The following is a 17,915-nucleotide window of genomic DNA, read 5'->3' on the forward strand; positions in this document are numbered from 1 at the left end:
TAGGTTGAAGTTTCTTGATAAGGAAAATACAAAGAAAGGGAAAAAAATGCAAAGTAAAGACTGAGTGAGTCAAGTCATACTTTGTTGATAAGGTTCAATTCAATGATAAACTCTATTCAACAAACTTGTATTGGGTTCTGTGTGCAAAGCAGAAATACTTCTAATTCTTGAACAGGACTTAAAGAGAAGGATATAATGCAAAAAAAGGTTAAAATGAACAAAGACCAAGACTTTACACCAAATTCAACAATACATTCTAAATGGATCTGTGACCTTAATATTAATAACAAACTATAAAGACATCGGAAGATAAATAGATCACATATCTCTTACAACTATGGATAGGAGCTGTATTCTTAAACAAACAAGGAATAGAAGCAATTACAAAAGATAAATTGTGTCGTTCTGATTACATAAAACTCAAAAGCTTCTGTACAGACAAAATTACTGTACCAAAGATAAAAAAGGAAAAGGTCAAATAGGAAAATTTTCTTAACAAATTTTACTGTTAAGAATCTGGTGTGTGTGCACACACGCATATACATACATGTATGTGCATGTATATGTACATGTGTTTTCACATATATACAAACATATACATACACACATATATACTCACATCCATATATACATACATATATGCATGTATACGTGCATATATACATATATAAATATATACACACACACATTTACACACACACGTGCGCGCATGCACGCACACACACACACACACACACACACACACACACACACCCTTCAGTGATCAAAGCAAACAAATCGTGATCAAAAGAATCGCCAAGGATTGACAACCACATGAGAGAATGCTCCAAATCACTAGTAAAAAGAACAATGAAAACCAAAACAACCCTGAGGTTTTACCTTATCACCTGGAAACTGGCAAAGACAGAATATGAGAATAGTAAATACTGGATGGGTTGTGAGAAGATGGAAATACTAGTACATTGTGTGAATGTATGGATCAGTACAACTATTTTAGAAAGCAATTTGGAATAAAGTGATAAAATGTCTCTATCTTTTGAGCAAGAGATTCCATTAATGGGCTTATACCATGGATAAAAATAAAAGTTCCCATTTATAACAGTAGCAGCACTTATTGTGATACCAAAAATTGGAAACAGTGAAGACATCCATTGATGCCAGAGTGGCTAAACAAGTTGTGGTACATTAATGCAATGGAATATTACTATAATGTAAGAAATGGTGAATGGGATAAATATAGAGAAGCACAGAAAAAATCTACATGAAATGTTGCGAAGTGAAGTAAGCAGAGCCAAGAAAACAAAATACACAATGACTACAGCAATGTAAATGAAAAAGAACAACCACATACATACGCAGATGCAAAATGAAAAATAAATTGAGTTACTAAAAATTAAGCATAAAATAAGCCCAGAGAAGATCTAACTAACTGCCCCTGGAGTTCTCTGACATGTCATGATCATGACCTATATGAACGTCAATCACGGCACTCATTTTGACTGCTGGGGTCTTTTCTGCCCATCTCAGGGTTTTTAAGTATGTCTAAAGAAATAAGAATGTTAGAAAAGTGACATGTAAATTAGCAAGGTGTTAACTAGTGCACCATTTTTATTACATATTTCTAAAAGGATCCAAACCCAGTTTGGGAATTCAAATAATGAGGGGACTAACTGATTTACACATTAAAGGAATGACAAGGCCCAATTTGAAAAACCGTGTCTTCTCTCTCTAGTCTAAGAAATGAAAGTCTTAGCTTTGTTACTGATAAGAAATCAAAATTCTAACAAAAATCTGTCTCTCCTCCCACCTAAGTTTTTTTTTTCCTTTAATGCAAATCCCTACCTCAGCACCTGTTTTGTCCTAATAACTTTTTAAGGACAAAAATGAGCCATCTGCAAAACAGTAACCATTTCGCCCTAAGCTTAAGTCACTAAACATTGTGTATTAAACGAATGTCCCCAAAACTGCATGTTCAATTCAATGTTATATTAAATCACTGAAATATAAGAATCACCAATGTTTAGAGGGTGAAGCATAGCAAACATGAAACTCATTTCATACCATGGACCATGGACTTTATACAAGTTAGTTATTTATAAGCACAGTGATCAGCCTAATTTTACTGAATGGCTCTGGTAAGACAATGCATTAGACAAAAAGAAAAAAATTTCTGGGAGCAGGTAGTTCTATAGCCTGCCTAATACCTGAAGAACATCAAAATACATTTGCACAGTGTTATGATGTGGCTCGTTTTGGAACATATATCAATGTCAAAGTTGGTGGGGGCAACATCATGCAAGTAACAACTATATTTGGACCCCATCTATGGGTTCACTTTGTATAATTTTATATAATTCCAAATAATCTGCCACACATGTATCTAAAAGAGGAAAGTACCAGGGAGTATGACGCAGTAGAAAGTCAAGACCCCTGAGTTCAAATCCCACCTCAGACACCCACTAATGGACTACATGATACCAGGGTCAAGTAATCTAATCTATGAAAACTGATTCGCTCACCTGTAAAATGGGTATTTATACTACTTATTACCTCAAAAGCTTATTGCTATGAATGACCTTTAAAAATATCAAATCTCTGATGAGAGAGTACAGCATGGTACTATGGATAGAGAGCCAACCTGGAAGCCAGGAAGACAAGTGTTCAAGTCCAACCTCTGACTGGCTATATGACCATGGGTAAGTCAACTAACTTCTAAGTGTTCTAAGCAAAACTAAAGCTGTGAATTGCAAAGAAGGCCCTGGGCCTGCACCGATAGAAGGAATTTCATCAGTGGTAGGAGTTTCCTCACCAGCGAGTTCTCTATATCAATGAAATTACAGATCCAGCCTATTCTTTCTGAAATGCCGATAATTCTAAAATTTAAGACAGATTGTCATCCTATAAGCAAAGCTCTAAATCTAATCTACTTTTCCACAGAAACATTATTACACTGGGGATTATGCCCCTGATTGAGGGTCTAATAATCAGGTTTTAATATAAATGACCCCCATTTAATATAAATGACATGTGATATGCTTGTATACTATATAGTCTAATCCTAGAAAACATAGGATCACTTGTAAGCTGTTCACTTCTCAGCTTATTTGCATTTAGGAGACACATGACCTCAGATTCAATAAATATGACCTCAAAATTTGGGCTCATGTTCTGCCTCTGACAGACACTGGCTATGTGACCCTGAGCAAATCACTTAACCTCTCAACACCTTAGCTAAGGCTCTAAGTTATAGAACATATTTATCTGTATTGGCAGAGGGAAGGCCTTACCAGAAGCTTCTTATGTGAACGAAATCATAGGATGGGTCCAAAAAATGTCTTGCATAAATAAAGCATTTACAAATCGAACATTATGATACAAGACAAATAACATAAAAGTTCATATATGAAGGATAATCTATTCAAGAGCAGAAAGAGTCAGAGAGAATCACGGGGAAAACTATGCACTAAATAAAGAGGTCAGCTGAGACCTAGGTGTTTCTAATCATCCCAGTATATCAGGAAACAAAATAATAGGGAATGTAGTCTGAATATTAACTGCTTCATAGGTAAAATAATATGCATAACCCCCATATGAAAAAATATTTACAGCATCTCTGTGGTGGCAAAGATCTGGAAACTAAGTTCCTATCAATCAGGGAACGGCAGAACAAATTATGGTATATAAAGGCAATAGGATATTATTTTTTTATTGCAAAATAACAAGAGAAAACTGAGAAGACTTTCCTAACTTTTGTATGAAGTGATGCAGAGTGGACTGAGTGAGCAAGACTAGAAAACATTTCTATATAAACAAACCATTGGAAAAGCAGACAACTTTGAAAGTCTTAAGAATTCTGATCAATGCAATGACTCATCATGATTCCAGAATACCAATGATGAAGCATACCTACTCTCCTGATAGAGAGGATAACAGACTGAAGGGGTAGTATGAGACACCTACATTTTCAGCCTCAGTAATAAGGAAATTCGTTTTACTTGGCTATATGCATTTAGTATAAGTGTTTTGTTTTTCTTTTTTCTTTTTTTGGGGGGAGGGAAGGAAGATGTCACTAGGGTTATCAAACAGAACAAAGAAAAGAGGACCATTGACACATTTTTTAAATGTAAAGAAAAGAATGAAAAAAATTTGAAAGTTACATGTTAAATTTGTTATATACTTAAGAGAAAAAAACAAGCTGCACATAAGATTTGCAGTTTCATGTATAATTCTTTTTTTCTGTACTACTTTGCATAAGGAAGTGTTCATTTTATTTGGTGTTAAATTCAGGATTAAAAAACAATTAAAACAAAATAATACAGGCATAAGGTGCAGAATACTTAAGACAAAACAATGTTTAACTTGTATATTAACTATACTCCAAAATAGTATTGTAGTGGTCTGTAATTTATGCTACCTTAATTTTGAGAAAATAAGAACAAGTAATTAAGTGATGCAAAGTAAACACATGACAGGAAGTCAATAAATATTTTGGGATACTTAAGTGCTCGATATGGTCCATGATCTCAAGAAAATTACAGTTTAAGGAGAAATAACTAAGGAGAGATAAAGCCATTACAGAACAATTAAGTACTAGACCATGTTACACTTAGGACATTAGCAAATGGAACATGGGTTAATGTAGTCAGGGAAGGCTTGTGGACAAGATAGAATGTGAATAAGCTTAAAGAAAATGTAGGAATCAAACTATTCAGTGGGCAGGGAGGATATCAGGAAATGAATGTGGTATGTAAAAAAGATAACAATTAAAAAAAATGTATGAGTGGAAAAGGAGATGGACTGGTCACAGAACTTGGTCAAGGAATAATATCCTTGGTCAAGGACAGCCCAAATACTCCACTGGTAGCCCTTACATTTAAGAAATGACCTAAAGATTCTCCTTCACACTGGGTGCATCCTCTGTTGAGGCTCTATGGAAGAACAAAAACAAGAGTCACCAAGAATGAGCAGGCATGGATGGTTAGGCTGTCATGGGCAGCAACAGAAGTAAGAGACACATAATTGAGATCATAGATCTGCTAAGTGCAAGTATCAATCAGGTCTCTGCACATAAGCAGGCACTTAATAAATACGTGAAGCATTGGATTAATGGTCCACAATGGCATCTTAATCCTATAAATACTTACAGGGCGTATTCAGGTAACAGCAGCTTGTTCACATCAAACACTTCTTTATTCTTCATTAGATATACTGAACGCAGGTAGGACACAAAACACTGTAATGAGAATTTTTAAGGTATTATATATAGACAAATGGAAAAATAACAGAAATTTAAAATCAACCGAAGTGGGTATATTGAATACAGTGATGGGTAACCACAGAAAAGCACTTTAAGGTTTGCAAAGCACTTTACAAATATTATCTCATTTAATCCTCACAGCAATTCTGTTAGATGATATTATTATCCCCACATTAAAGATTAGGAAACTGGGGCAAAGGTTAATTGACTTGCCCAGTATAACAAAGCTGGTAAATGTCTGAAACAGGATTTGAACTCCAATCTCTTTGACTCCAAGTCTAGCATTCTTATTATTCTCTGTGCCATCTATCTGCCTCAAATAATCCTGCAATTTTTTATCAGCATAAATATTGTACTCTCCAATAAAATACAAAGTCCTCAAGGACAGGAACTATTGCATTTGTGCCTGGCATGATACTCTCTATTTAAAGGGCAGAGCAGGCACTTAATAGAGAAGTCTGAAGGGAATAATTCCTGTTCATTGAGAGCTAACAATCTAAACTTTGGAACCTCATTAAGATAATATTGATAAACAGCTGAGCAAGTAATTTCTTATTAATATCATATTTAATTTTCCTGCTATTTCCCCCTTCCTCCTTCTCCATTCTCTCACTATTTTTCTTCTCATGCCTCATACTTAAACCTGTCTTCAAACTAATCTGTACTCCATTTTTCTGGCCCAAGAGTTATTTCTATTTCTGCACAACCTCAAAAAAGCAGGAATTTAGTGATCATGTTTTTCCCTGCAGTTGTTCATTGGGACTTGTGCTAGCTGCTTATCAGTTCTGCTCTATCAAGATTGTAATCAAAACCTAGGAAATCATTTCTATGAAACTTAGAGAACCTGCTAAGGGTAGGAATATTTCAACATTCCACTTGCCCACACCCGTCACCCAATAAACAGAATCATTTATTTCAATGTGCCATACTATACCTTTTGTTCTGGTAGACTCATTTGTTGAAAGCAGAGCCCAATGCAGCAGCATTTTTATGATACTCTATATTTGTTGATTCATTCATGAATGGCCTGCTAGGCAGCAAATTTTGTCCAGCTCAAAAATTATATGACTCTTTGGGTTTTTTTTAATGTATGCTTGAGTCTACTTATTTCATTAAAAAGAATTTTTCATGCCATTCCCAAATCTCCAAAATAAATTTAACTCCCAGTTTTGTATATGCTTACTAGATAAAACTCATAGAACGTGGTAAGTGTGCACTCTATAAATATCATATTTATCTATTCAAAGGCCTTTTACTTTGTATTTAAACTAAGTGTACTGAACTCAATAAATTCCAATTTTGAACTTTTTGACACTAATAATTAAAAAGTGGAAATTTACCCAAATTTCAAATTTTGCCCTTTTGTTCAATCTGGTGATTAGTTTTGTTTTTTTTCCCTGGTGCTTTTCAACATGATTATACCTATTCATTTACTAATTACGAGGCTATACTGCAAGACCTGTGACTTTACTAATGTAGAGAACTCCCAGTGTGGGGACTTCTGCTGAAGCAATCTGCAATTTATAAAGTCTTAGATTTAGAAAAACGCCTGGAATACTAAGCAATGAAGTTAACAGTACGTATCTGACTCCACAGCCAGCTCTTGACCCCTATTGCCAGGTTGTATCTCTATAAAACTTCACAGGGAAGCTAATATCTTCTTACAAGAAAAATATTCATAAAAGATGTGACCACACATAAAATGTAGACAAGTCCCTTAAACTGAGACTCAGTTTTTCATCTCTAAAAATGAAGAGGATGGACTAAATGACTCCTAAGATCCTTTCCAGTTCTAAATCTATAATCTTATTATCCTAATAGCTACCCAAACAGTCCTAACCATTTAAAAACAGCATCTATTCACAAGTACCATTCTTACCCATACAGTTAAAGTCTTTTTTTTTGGTTAGTCTCTGCTGACTGCCCAGAAGGTTCTTAAAAGAGAATGATTGGATTATCAAAGGACGTCATATTGCTCTTTCATATAGTTTTTTTTTTCTGAAAAATTACACCTCCAACCAAAAAATAATAATAGCTACAGGTATACAACACTGTACAGTTTGCAAAGTGCTTTACAAATGTTATCTTATTTTATTCTTACAACAACCCTCAGAAGTAGGTCATATTATTATCCCTATTTTACAACTGAGGAAACTAAGGCAACAGAGGTTAGAGGACTTGTCTAGGGGAGCTAGTGTCTGAGGCAAAATTTTAACTCAGATCGCCCTGACCCCAAGTCTGGTATTCTAATCCACTCTGTCACCTAGTTATCTCTAATTGCAAGAAATTAATAGTGTTATAGGATTTGTAAAAGCACCTCACATGTACTGACTCATTCTAAGACCATACGACTTCTAAATTTTTCTTTTAAAAATTATGTATAATTATAATATAACCTAAGTAAAACAAATTTTCGTGACTTTAATTTCACTTTTCGAGATAAAGTCCCAAACCTTTCATTTATGAATTTCAAATGAAATTACGATGTAAAGTATTTTTGTGAACCTTAACAGTGCTATTATTATGAAATTAGTCCCCCACTTTAAATGTGTTGTTCAGTTGTTCAATCGAGTCTGACTCTTCATACTGTCCATGGGGGTTTCTTGGCAAAGATACTGGGGTGGTTTGCCATTTCCTTCTCCAGTGGACTAAGGCAAACAGAGGTTAACTGACATGCCCAGGGTCACATAGCTAGGAAACATATGGGGCCACATTTGAACTCAGGTCTTCCTGACTCCAGGCCCTGCATTCTATCCATTGAACCACCTGGCTGCTCCCTATTTTAAGTATATTCACTTTTTTTCTGCTACCAAACACCCTCGGATAAGGAGCTCCTGTAAATAATATATTAAGCAAAAATACAGGAAGTCTGCTCTTCAGCAAGCATAACATATTCAAGGTTGGCAGCATAGATCCTAATCTACAAAATAAATCAGACAAATGACTCCATCCCCATTATTCAAGCTGTTCTACTTGGTTACAATGTCGTCCCTCCCCCCCAACCTCTGCCTACAGAAATCAAACTTGTCTTAACAGGCCTAATGCTAACAGACTTCTATTAAGCCTTCCTAGATCAGCTGGAAGTATTTTTCCCCCCTCTGAACTCCTATAACTCTTGTCTGCACCATTTTTATAGCATTTGCCACTTACTACCTAATAGTAGTTGTTTATGTGTACATCTCACCTTACAACTTTCAAAACCCAGCTCCAACTTGCCTTTCGATGGTGTGTACATATTTCTCCCCTTCATATTCGCTTCAACCCATCCAAACGTATACATCATGCTCCAACTCCAATTTTCATACCTGTGAGCACAGGCTATCTCCATGTCTGTAATGGACTCCCTTCTCACTCCTGTTTCTTAAGAATCCCTTACTTTCCTTCTCAAATGCCACTTCCTGAGGCCTTTACAGTCAATTTAACCTTTGCAACATCTCTCATATATGTCCCGTTCCCTCCTCTGAGACTGCTACCACTCTAGTACAGGCCCTTACTGCCCCGCACCTGGACTATTACAATAACCTAATTGTGGGTTTGCCTGCCTCAAGTCTCCACCTACTCCAATTCATCTTCCATTCAGCCACTAAAGGGATTGTCCTAAAGCACAGATCCAAACATGTCACACATACCTTTGTTCTCAATAAATGTCAATGGCTCCCTACTGCCTCCTGGAGCAAAGACAAAATGCTTTATTTGGCATTCAAAGCCTTTCATAATCTAGCCCACTCCTATCTTTATAGTCTTCTTATACCATACTACCTACCTGTTCTCTTCTATACAATGACAATGGCCTCTTAGTCATTCCACAAGCAAGACACTCAATCTTTCAGGTCCTGGAATTTTCTCTGGCTACCTCCTACGCCTGGAATTCTCTACCTGTTCCACTCTGACTACTCACCTTCCTAGCTTCCTTTAAGTCCAAACCAAAATCTTCTTTTACTGAAAGCCTTCTCCAACTATTCTTAATTCCAGTACCTTCCTTCTGTTAATTACTTCCAATCTATCCTCTATGTAGTTTACTTGTCTCTCCCATTAGATTGTAAACTCCTTGAGGGTAGGGACTGTCTTTTGCCTCTTTTTATATCCCCAGAGCTTAGCAGAGCACCTGGCACGTAGTAAGTGCTTAATAAATGTTTACTGATTAATTGATTACCCCCAATTTCTTAGAGCCTCTACACACAAAAAATTACCTTGTATAAAAGCAGCTAGCTGGTGAAGTAGATAGGTTAGACTTGGGGTCCAAATCCTGACTCAGAAACTTATTAGCTATGGTCACATAGCTAGTCAAATCACTTAATTTCTATCTGCCTCAGTTTTCTCATCTGTGAAATGGGAATAATAACAGCATTTACATCCCAGAGTTATGAGGTGAAAATGATACATAATTTATGTAAAGTACTCTGAATACTTTAAAGGGCCAAATAAATGTTAGTGATTATTATTTATTTTGTATCTGCTTATATGTATACATGTTGTCTCCCCAAATAGAACAGAAGTATCTTAAAAGCAAGAATTGTTTCCTTTTTTTTTTTCTGTCTTTTTTTCCAGAGCCTAACACAATGCCTGGCACATGGCAGATGCTTAATAAGTGTTTATTGCTTTTATGTTACCTGCCCCAAAGAAACTCTATGTTCCTAATGATCTATACCTAAACTATGGTTCCCAGTACAGAGTTAACACCCAGTAATTTTCAAAGAATGAAAGAGTGAATAAGCAAAAAGAGACAATGAAACCAAAAAAAGGAAATATTGTCCAAAACTACCAGACAAATCATTACTGGCAACTAAGCAGACCAGAAGAAATGCAAAAAGTGCCAATAAATAAAGCTGTATCCCACCCCTAGGAGGGACATAAAGCATGATAACCAGGGAAATAAAAGGCTAAAAGGCTAAAATACAGGTGGAAAGGGGGAAAGAAGTAAATAATTGGACTAAATCACATAAAGCTTAGCACTTAACTAGACTCCTCCTGGAGACCCACACAGAGAAGACAGCTAGGGGTTTCTCTCTGCATAATAGTGTGGCAAATATCTTCTAATAAAAGGCAGCTGATAAAAATAGCAGTACCTGGCACAAAAATGCTGGAAGCTCAACATAAATAAAGCCTCTTTCAGGATCTTCCCAGGTAGCAAATACACTTGCATTAACCACAAGAAATAGCCACAAGAGCTACCAAGAAGAATGACAAAGGACTGGGGCACTAGCTTCAAGCAAATAGAAGGGTTCTGCTTTGCCCTACAAAGTACACTATGTTTCTGCCAGGAATAAGTAATAGCTATTCCTGCACAAAAAACAAGGTAACTTCAGTCTAGAAAACTAAAGGAGTAGAGGTATTAATCTCTATATTCCAGCATGAAATGTTTCTTGAGAGGATGGAAGAAGTACAACAGATGGGTAATTTCATCAATATAATCATTCCCTATAATTATGAAGATAGCAACTTGTACTGTGCTAATTTGTCCAAGTGATCCCATTAAGTTCGATATAGGGTCCACCTACATCCCACAGACTCCCCCCTCTCTGACATTTTATGCCTACTAACAGATAATTCAGTCTATGCACCTATTATGCCTCATTCTTTCCAGAAGAGCAGCCCTTCTTTACATACGTTTCCCTGACAACATCCTTTACTCCATTTCTTTTTCAAAGTTCTTTGACATATATGCTAGACCCTATTCACATCCACTATGAGCCTCTACACTGCCCTCAATGTGATGTTCACTTTTAATTACTCAAAGGCTGTAGAGTTCCTACCACAAAATGGCACCAAAGGCAAAAAAGCACAAAATTGTCCACACCAAGACAGAGCCTCTACACAGACAAAAGGGCACTATACACATGCCTACAAAAAAGGAGGAAAAGCCAAATGTTTCCTACCTTCTGGCAACCCAAAATGCTATATAAACATGATATTCAAAATCAGAGAGTTGAGCAATTATCTCTATTGTTACATTTTTCAAGGAATCTCATATAATTTTAACAAATGTTTGCTGGTGAAGACACCCTTTGGAGAGGATAGCCTTTTTTTTCCATGTTTTGATTTACCAAATCAAATGCTAAGTCCACAAATAATAAATACCCCTTTCAGTAAACTGTGTTTAAAAAGATATTGTATAAAAAAAAATCATTTGCAAAATGCTGCCTTGTATTCTCTTCTCATACATTCATCAAGGATACCTTTGACACACATATAGATGATTCTCATAAAAATTTCTCATAAAAATAAAGTAGCAAGGAAAGCATATCAGTCATTAATAAAAGAAAAAAAAAAACAGAAGAGAACTGAGAGAAAGAGGGAAATTCTAAACCATATCAGAAAACCTCTGCCCAAGATATGGAATATGTGCTTGGTAGGTAACAAATTTGCTCTCATTTGAAATCATTTCCTTTCTCACTCCTTTCAGCTTCTGACTCTCACTGAGACCTAGCTCCCTCCCATAAGTAAAGTGGATTTTAATGTGTGTAAGGTGGATTTTTGTTATTTTTAGAGTTTAGTTTCCCAAGATCCACAGCCATAACAATCTCTTGTTCCCAGGCGTTAGATATGAGTTCTCAAGAGCATGGGCATCTCCACTATACTTGCACAGTTATATAATGGTAAATAATATAAACATTTGTGCTTAAATTGTAAATATCCACTGCAACTGCATAGTGAGATACAGCGATGAGGTAATATAAAATTGGAGGCTATTGCTGGCAATATGCCTTCTTTGCCGATGCCCTATGAAGTAGGTGGGCACTGGTCAGTGAGTGGGGAACCCTTAGGGTTGAATGCACAAGCTGAAATTCTGTGTGTGCCTTGATCGGCCCCCATCAAAGCTTGGGGGGAATCTGTGTTTGCCTCAACTGGCCCCCATCGAGGCTTGAGGAGATTTAGGGGAATACACAAGCTGTGCTGTCTCGACTGACCCCATGGAGATGTAGGGATAGTTGTCCCCACTTCTCGCCGGCCCCTGAGAGAAGGTTGATTAGGGAATACTGTAGGAGTTGGTACTCCCATTATCAGCAACTCCCTCTTGAGAAGACTAAAGTAAGATTATTAACTCCTCTGAAGCTGTCTTTCTGTCTGACCAGATCAAGGGTGAACCTGTGCTAGCACCTCTCCTATGTGCTAGTGTTAATCTGTCTTACACCTCCTGATGACACAGCCTCCCTAGCCATGCTTTCCAACAGTGTTTGCACCTCCCCTTCTTCCCCAAAAGGTGGGGGAGTTAGAATATGCCTTGCTCTTCAATTGTCACTTCCAGTTCCTCTCTCTTCCTCCTTTACTCAGTAACTTCTCCTCCTTTGAGGTTCACTAAATCCGTATCTACCACCCTAACAAAATTCTGGTAGCTACTGTCTGCTGACTTCCAGGGACACTGCCCTTCCTCAGTGCCTGGTTCACAGTTTTCCTCTCTTTCTCATTAGCTGCCTTCATACCAGGGGACTTCAAAATCTTTAATAATACTCCTTCTAACCCCTTAACCTCAAAGTTCCTCAACTTGCTCATTTGCTATGACCTCAGCACAGCTATGGAGAGAGATAATCATAACCTTGATCTTGCCATCATCCCAAAATGCTCCATCTCCATGTTTATGAACTCTGAAATTGCCTCAGCTGATCAAAATCTCATCATTTCATCTCTCTCTCTAACTTACAGCTCCAACCCTCTTCTTCAATGTGACCTCCAGTCCCTCAACTTTTGTTTTGTTCCCAGGCTTACCAATTCTGCACTGGCTATACTCTCCTCCCTTTCCTACCTTGACTCACTGGTGAATCAGTTTAACTCTTGAGTCCCTTACCCCCTTAAGTAATAGCCTATCTTCCCCCAAAAAAAACTTCAGCCTTGGATTGCTCTCAGCATCCACTACCCTTGTTCCTATTCACAAGTGGCCAAACAAAGCTGGAGAAAAATCACAAAACTGGATCCATTACAAAGCTATGTTACGTAATCTCAACGGGGCTCTCACTGCAGCAAGGCAATCCTTTTACACTTTCCAACTGACTCACTTTCCCACTCTTTACAGTGGCTCTTCCAAAAGTTTTCATCCCCCTCAAACTTCCCATTGGTTCCTCCTTTCCCCTACCCTTTTGGTGGAGAAACCTGCTTTGTGTTTCAATGAAAAAATTGAAAGACTGAGAGCTTCCTCTTCTCTTTCTTCTTCAATTGATTTCACTGATGCCTTTTGACACAATCTCCACTTTAAGTCAGTCTCACATAATGAGGTGGCTCTTCTGTTGCCAAGGCAAATCACTCTACATGTACAAGTGATCCCATTTCATCCCATCTTCTTCAGCAGATTGACCCCTATTTCACTCCCACCCTCTCACTTACCATCAATTTCTGCCTGTCCACTGGCTGTTTCCCTACTACTGCCTATAAACATACCCAAGTCTCCCCCATCCTCAAAAAACTCACTTGATACAGTCATCCCCACTAGCTATCATCCCATATCTCTCCTCCCTTTTGTGGCTAAGCTCCTTGAAGAGGCTATCTACAAAAGATTCCTCCACTTTTCTTCCTCTCACTCTCTTCTCACCTCTCTACAGTCTGGTTTCCCATCCCATCATTCAGACCTTATCATTCAACCAAAAATGCTCTCTCCAAAGTTACTAGTAATCTCTTAATTTCCAAATCCAATGGTATCTTCTCAATCTTTGCCCTTCCTGATCTCTCTGTAGCCTCTGACACTGTCAATCATCATCTTCCCTTGACATTCTGGTTTTCATAACACTATTCTCTCTTGGTTCTCCTCCTAATCAGTCAGTTAACACACTAGGCACTATGCTATGAGAAGCACTAAAGATACAAATAAGAAATATAAAGATAGTCCTTGCCCTGAAGGACTTTACAATCTAATAGGGGAGGATACACAAAAGGAACCTGAAAGGAGAGAGGAGTAACCTAGTGAAAGAGGAATGATGGGAAATCCAAAGGAGTGCAGCCAGGCAGGAAATGAAGAGAATGTTGGCCTGGATACTCTCACTAAAGTAAAGTTCTGGGAGGAGCTCTCTGCTCTACACTCCAGTCCAAGGATCCCCAGGAGCAAAGGGGGCTGATATACCCTTGCAGGATACAGAGGTTCCTGGAGCATGATGAAGAAGTCCAGAGGAATTCGTCTGGTAGGCTGGCTGCTCCTTCTACGTCTCCTTTGCTGAACTTTCACAGGTCACACTCGTTAATCATGGGTACCCCACAGGGCTCTGTCCTGAACCATCTCTTCTCTTCTCTCTATGGATGTTTCGCATGATGATCTCATCAGCTAGCATGGATTAAATTATCTCTATGCAGATGGTTCTCCGATATATTTATCCAACTTAAACCTTTCTCCTAACTTCTAGACTCACATCTCCAACTGCCTATTTGACATTCCCAAAATGGATGTTCTGTAGACATTTTAAACTCAACACGTCCAAAACTGAACTCATTATCTTTCCCCAAAACTTTTCTCTCTTCTTAATTTCTCTATAATTGTTAACTATTCTCTTATTTGTTAATTATTCTGTTATTACTCTCAGTCACCTAGGCTGCTCACAACTTAGGCATCATCCTCAACTCAATCACTCTATTACACCCCAACCCACCCAATCTATTGCCTTTCTACTTTACCTTCATAACAGCTCTTATATATGCATAGGTGTGACCAAGTGAAAATGCCTAGTCTAGAGATGGAGTGTCCTTATGCAAAGAAAAGCAAGGAGGTCAACGCAGACTACATGATAGAAGAGGAGGAAGGAGGGAAAGTATAAAAAGACTGGACAGAGAGGAAAGGAGTGGATCATGAAAGCTTTTGAACACCACACAAGATTTTACATTTGATCCTGAAGGTGAAAGGAAGACACTGGAGTTTACTGAGTTGGGGGCGGGGGAGTGGGGAGCACAGAGGTTGGGCAAGGATGTAACATGACCAGACCTGCATTTTAGGAAGATCAAGTTGACAGCTAAATAAAAGATAGACTTAAGGTGAGAGAACTGAGGCAGGCAGACACACCAGCGGGCTACTGCAGTAGTCTAGGTATAAGGTAATGAGGGCCTATACTAGAGTGGTGGTAGTGTCAGAAGAAAGAAGGGGAGGTGTATTTAAATATATGCATATATGTATGGGGGGTAAAGAGAGACTAGACCTGTGATTTCATCAGTATGGGGGGGGGGTCTCTATGAGGAACTCTATCATTGGAGGTCTGTACACATCCTGCAAATTACAGTCTTAGATAATAGTTGCATGGGATAAGGGGTTAGGTGCCTTGCTCAGACTCGCAAAGCCAGTATATAAAAAAAGGAACCTTGAACCTCGTTCTTCCTAACCCCAAGGACAACTTTCCGCTATGCTGTACTGACTCTCTTCTCTCTTACCTAAATATTATAACATAATACTATGAAGAAGTAACTTAACATAGTGACTAGCAAGCTAGACTTGGATTCAGGTCAAGATCTAGAATTTAAGTTTAATCTTTGACACATCTTGGATATATAACACTGAGATTAACCAGCCAACTCCCTAGACACCTCCCTAAGACTTTAAGTTGCAGAATAATTACCAATCTGCTTTGGTAGAAGGAGATCCTGAACTTCTCTAAACCAATGAAAGCAAAGGTTCAGCCATGAGTGTGTACACACACACACACACGCGCGCGCGCGCGCGCGCGTACTTTTTTTTTTTCTGAACTTATTCCATGGGATCACAATTCAGGTTCCTTTCTCTCTAAATAAATCACCTTATATACAATTAAACATGTACTTTCCAAATAGCACATTTTGGCTAGAATTCTATGGTCAAAAGAATTCCAGCAGGGCCAACCAAGCATATGCCAGGATTGAAATGCTTCCTCTGAATAAACTGAAGATTTTAATACCATGACATTCATATGTGATATTATTGATTTTATGGTCAAAATTTAACATTTTTCCCCTCATAAACCATCTCATTTTTCCCAAACAGCATCAGCTCATAACTTACAAAGAGCCATTATGTCAAAAGAATATTCCCTTAAACAAGGAAGATAATGGAATTCAACACAATGTAGAGCAGGTTCTTCACTGCCCCTAAAACCAAAATTACCATTGCCTAAGGCACAAACACTTGCATTAGTACAACCACACAAACTCAAAATAGCTGAATATGATTATTCTATTCAAAAATTACTTACCCTTTGAGCCCTTTCTTTTAGGTCTTGATCTTGGGCTAAAAATGCTTCCAGCTTCTTCTGGATATCTATAAGCTTTTCTGGATTAACTCTGGGTAACAAAAGAAAACAAAAGATAAACTACATCATTTTACTTTCAGAAAAGTATCTACAGACCTGACTATTATTTTCTACCTTTATTATCCATAATTTTTAAGTGTATGAAACTATTACTAGTCTCTGAACATGGTTTAGTTGAAACTTTACTAGGCATAAAACACAGTCCTGTTGGCTTTTACAAATGATTCTAGAAAGGCAAAAAGATAGATCAGATCCTTTATCAAGAACCTGATTTGTACTGAACAAGGTAAAGATGTTTCAAGGTAAAAATCACAATTGGCATTAACTTCTTGTCTTTATAAAAGGTGAAGACTAGAATAATTGGAAAGGACATGACATTTAATAAAATGATAATAATAATAAATAGCTAACATTTCTATAGTGCTTATTATGTGCTAGGGCACTCTGCAAAGCGCTTTACAATTTTTATCTTGTTTCATTCTCACAACAGCCCTGGGAGGTAGTTGCTACTATCATCTCTATTTTACAAGTGAGGAAACTAAAGCAAACAGATTAAGTGACTTGCCCAAGATCACACAACTAGAAAGTGTTTGAGGTCACATTTGAACTCAGGTCTTACTGACTCTAGTCCAAGCACTCTATCCACTGTATAACCTATTAATTTTATAATCACATTATCACTTTAATCCCAAAAAATCTGAAATAATTTTTCAAGCAAATAATAACCAATTTGTTTGATGTTTTTAAATATTTTCCCAGTCTGGAAATAAAGAATAATATAACCAAGTCAATCAATTAAAAAGGATTTATTAAGCAACTACTGTGTCTAATGACCCTTGAGGAGCTTATATTCTTTGGGTAGAAACATGTACACACATAACTACATACAAAAACATATAAAAAATAAAAACAGGATAATTTGGCAGAAAAGGCATTAACAGCTGTGGGAATCAAAAAAGTTCTCAAAAAGAAGGTGGTGTTTGAGATGAGCTTTGAGGACAGACTACAAAGGCACAGAGATTGGATATGGAATGCCACAGGTGAGTAAAGAAAGGTCAATTTGACAGAAACAGAGAACATGAGGGAAGTGACATAAAGATAGTCAAGATAGAGGCTAGTTTCATGTTAGCAAGATCTTTGTATGTCAAACAAAACAATTCGTACTTGATCCTAGAGACAGAAGGGAGGATGATATGTTCAGATCTGTTCAGACTAGGAATATCACTTTAGCTACTACAGGAAAGATGAGTTAAAGAAGAGATTTGACAAAGATAGACTCACTGGCAGCTATTACAGGAGTTCATGTGAGATGTGAAGAGGGCCTAAAATAGACTGACAATGGTGTTAGTGGAGACAGATTGTGGCAGCAGAATCAACAACATCTGACAAATAAGTAGGTGTGTGTACCAAAAGATCAAAAATTTAGAGCTGGATGGGACCTTAATGGTCATAAAGCCCAACCTTCTCAGTTG

The 17,915-nt window shown here is 37.4% G+C and overlaps 1 protein-coding gene across 1 annotated transcript in view; it reads right to left on the reverse strand.

Moving 5' to 3' along the window:
- DDX10 (DEAD-box helicase 10) overlaps positions 1-17,915 on the reverse strand; it is a 332,834-nt gene that overhangs the window by 255,986 nt on the left and 58,933 nt on the right. Inside the window, exons 11-12 of the mRNA XM_036744864.1 lie at positions 16,387-16,474; positions 5,145-5,233 (exon numbers count right to left, since the gene is read on the reverse strand). Coding sequence (XP_036600759.1) covers positions 5,145-5,233; positions 16,387-16,474 — 177 coding nt within the window. The remainder of the gene's footprint in view (positions 1-5,144; positions 5,234-16,386; positions 16,475-17,915) is intronic.

This window comes from Trichosurus vulpecula, chromosome 2 (assembly GCF_011100635.1).
Source record: "Trichosurus vulpecula isolate mTriVul1 chromosome 2, mTriVul1.pri, whole genome shotgun sequence".
Lineage (NCBI taxonomy): Eukaryota > Metazoa > Chordata > Mammalia > Diprotodontia > Phalangeridae > Trichosurus > Trichosurus vulpecula.